This window comes from Cyprinodon variegatus, unplaced genomic scaffold (genome assembly GCF_000732505.1).
Source record: "Cyprinodon variegatus isolate N-32 unplaced genomic scaffold, C_variegatus-1.0 Scaffold312, whole genome shotgun sequence".
Taxonomy (NCBI): domain Eukaryota; kingdom Metazoa; phylum Chordata; class Actinopteri; order Cyprinodontiformes; family Cyprinodontidae; genus Cyprinodon; species Cyprinodon variegatus.
The window spans coordinates 345,172-347,346 of record NW_015150765.1 but is presented as its reverse complement, the minus strand read 5'-3'; the positions used below and the strand labels follow the sequence as shown (position 1 = coordinate 347,346).

At 25.4% G+C, this 2,175-nt stretch overlaps 1 protein-coding gene across 1 annotated transcript in view; it reads right to left on the bottom strand.

The window, feature by feature from the left end:
• The window catches only part of atp9b (ATPase, class II, type 9B), a 57,638-nt gene that overhangs the window by 41,753 nt on the left and 13,710 nt on the right, over positions 1 to 2,175 (bottom strand). Inside the window, exons 5-6 of the mRNA XM_015384421.1 lie at positions 787 to 793; positions 600 to 658 (exon numbers count right to left, since the gene is read on the bottom strand). Coding sequence (XP_015239907.1) covers positions 600 to 658; positions 787 to 793 — 66 coding nt within the window. The remainder of the gene's footprint in view (positions 1 to 599; positions 659 to 786; positions 794 to 2,175) is intronic.

Genomic DNA, 2,175 nt, shown 5'->3' with positions numbered 1-2,175 from the left:
TCAACCAAAACTTTTGCGACCCCCATGCAGTACCTCCGCGGACCCCCTAGGGGTCGCGGACCCCCTGTTGAAGACCTCTGATCTAGAGCCCTGGTCTAGATTGTTATTCTGCCTCCAGTCCTGGTTTGTTTTTGTAATGTTTTAAATTTATTTATTCTTTGTTTATTGTCAGGTTTAGATTTTATGGATTCCCCTGTACATGAATTGGCCCCTAGGGGACAATAAAGGATTTAAATAAGCACAGTGATCGTTCTGCTCTGATTGGTCCACAGAGGCCGCCTGAAGTTTTCTGATCACCTTCTACTCATCATTTAAAACCTAAAGATCCGGTTTATATTAGTGAGACAAAATGACCTAATGGTTGGAGGACAACACCAAAGGAGATCCGTATGGCTGGTAAGATATTGACCGCTCTAAAAAAAGATTGTCCCTTCAGGGGCCGAGCTGATCTGCTGTGCAGACATGAAAGGACGGCATCCTGATTCTTCCTGACTGCTGCTGATTTCCTCTGAGAATATTAGGATTAGTTGACATAAACCCACCGTCTCAGTCGCACATCCATCACCATAGAAACGCAGATCTGAACAGGTAACACTTACCTTCTCCACAATTATCAGGTCTCCGACTTGTATGTCCGAACTTTTCACCTGGATTTTACCTGAAAAATGAACCAGAAGTTACAGAAAAATAAAAAAAACGGCAGAAATGGGCTTTAAAAAGCTGCGATAAACGCAGATTTCTGGATCTAACAAATGTTAGAATAACGTTTTCCTTTATTTCACTAACAGGGTGACTATGTGGAACAGATCTGGTTCCGCTATGAAGAGAATTTGGTTCCATTATTGGGTCAAAGGTCATGATTTGTTAATAGAAATCTGGAAGAAAAAAAAAAAGGGCCACCTTAAACAAAACCATAAAAACTTTTAAATAAAAGATAGGGTTTTAGAATAACTTTGACTTTTATCAATAAAACATTGCAAAATGAATTTATTTATTTCTGTTATTGAGATTTTAGCTTTATAAATTGTCTCCATTTTCCTCTGATGGCCGATGCGTCAGCGAACGCATCAATAGCGAGCAACTCAACCTGAATAATGTGAAAATAATGAATCTAAGAAAAACAAAGAAAGAATTAAGATTATAAACTATATTATTTGAAAATGTTTTAATATAAAATACATTTTAAATATTAAATCTCAGAAAAATATTAAACAATTTAAGATTATGAACTATATTATTTTAATAAGATTAAATATAGAAATAATGTAAATAAAATCTAAAATGTAAGAAAAAAAATTATATTATAAACTATACTATTTAAATAAAATTAAATAAGAAAATAATGTAAAATCTGACAAAGAATAAAGAAAGAAAAAAATTATAAACTATATTTGAAAAAAATTAAATATAAAAATAAATGTAAAATATAGAATCTAAGAAAAAAAATATAAACTATATTATTTTAATAAATTAAATATGAAAATAATGTAAAATAAAAAATCTACAAAAAAAACTATTAAAGATTATGAACTATATTATTTTAATAACATTAAATATTGAAATAATGTAAATAAAATATAAAATCTAAGAAAAAAAATGATTATAAACTACACTATTTAAATAAAATTATATAAGAAAATAATGTAAAATCTAACAAAGAATAAAGACAAATTATAAACTATATTTGAAAAAAAAAATGAAATATAAAAATAAATGTAAAATATAAAATCTAAGAAAAAAAATTATATTACAAATTATATTATTTGAATAATTTAAATATGAAAATAATCCAGAATATAAAATCTAACAAAGACAAAAAATTTAAATATTATAAACTATATTATTTTAATAACATTAAATATAGAAATAATATAAATAAAATATAAAATCTAAGAAAAAAATGTATATTATAAACTATACTATTTAAATAAAATTAAATAATGTAAAATCTAACAAAGAATAAAGAAAAATTTTAAACTATGTTTGAAAAAAAATGAAATATAAAAATAAATGTAAAATATAGAATTTAAGAAAAAAAATATAAACTATATTATTTGAATAATTTAAATATGAGAATAATGTGAAATATAAAATCTAAGAAAAAAAAATTATATTATAAATTATATTATTTGAATAATTTAAATATGAAAATAATCCAGAATATCAAATCTAACA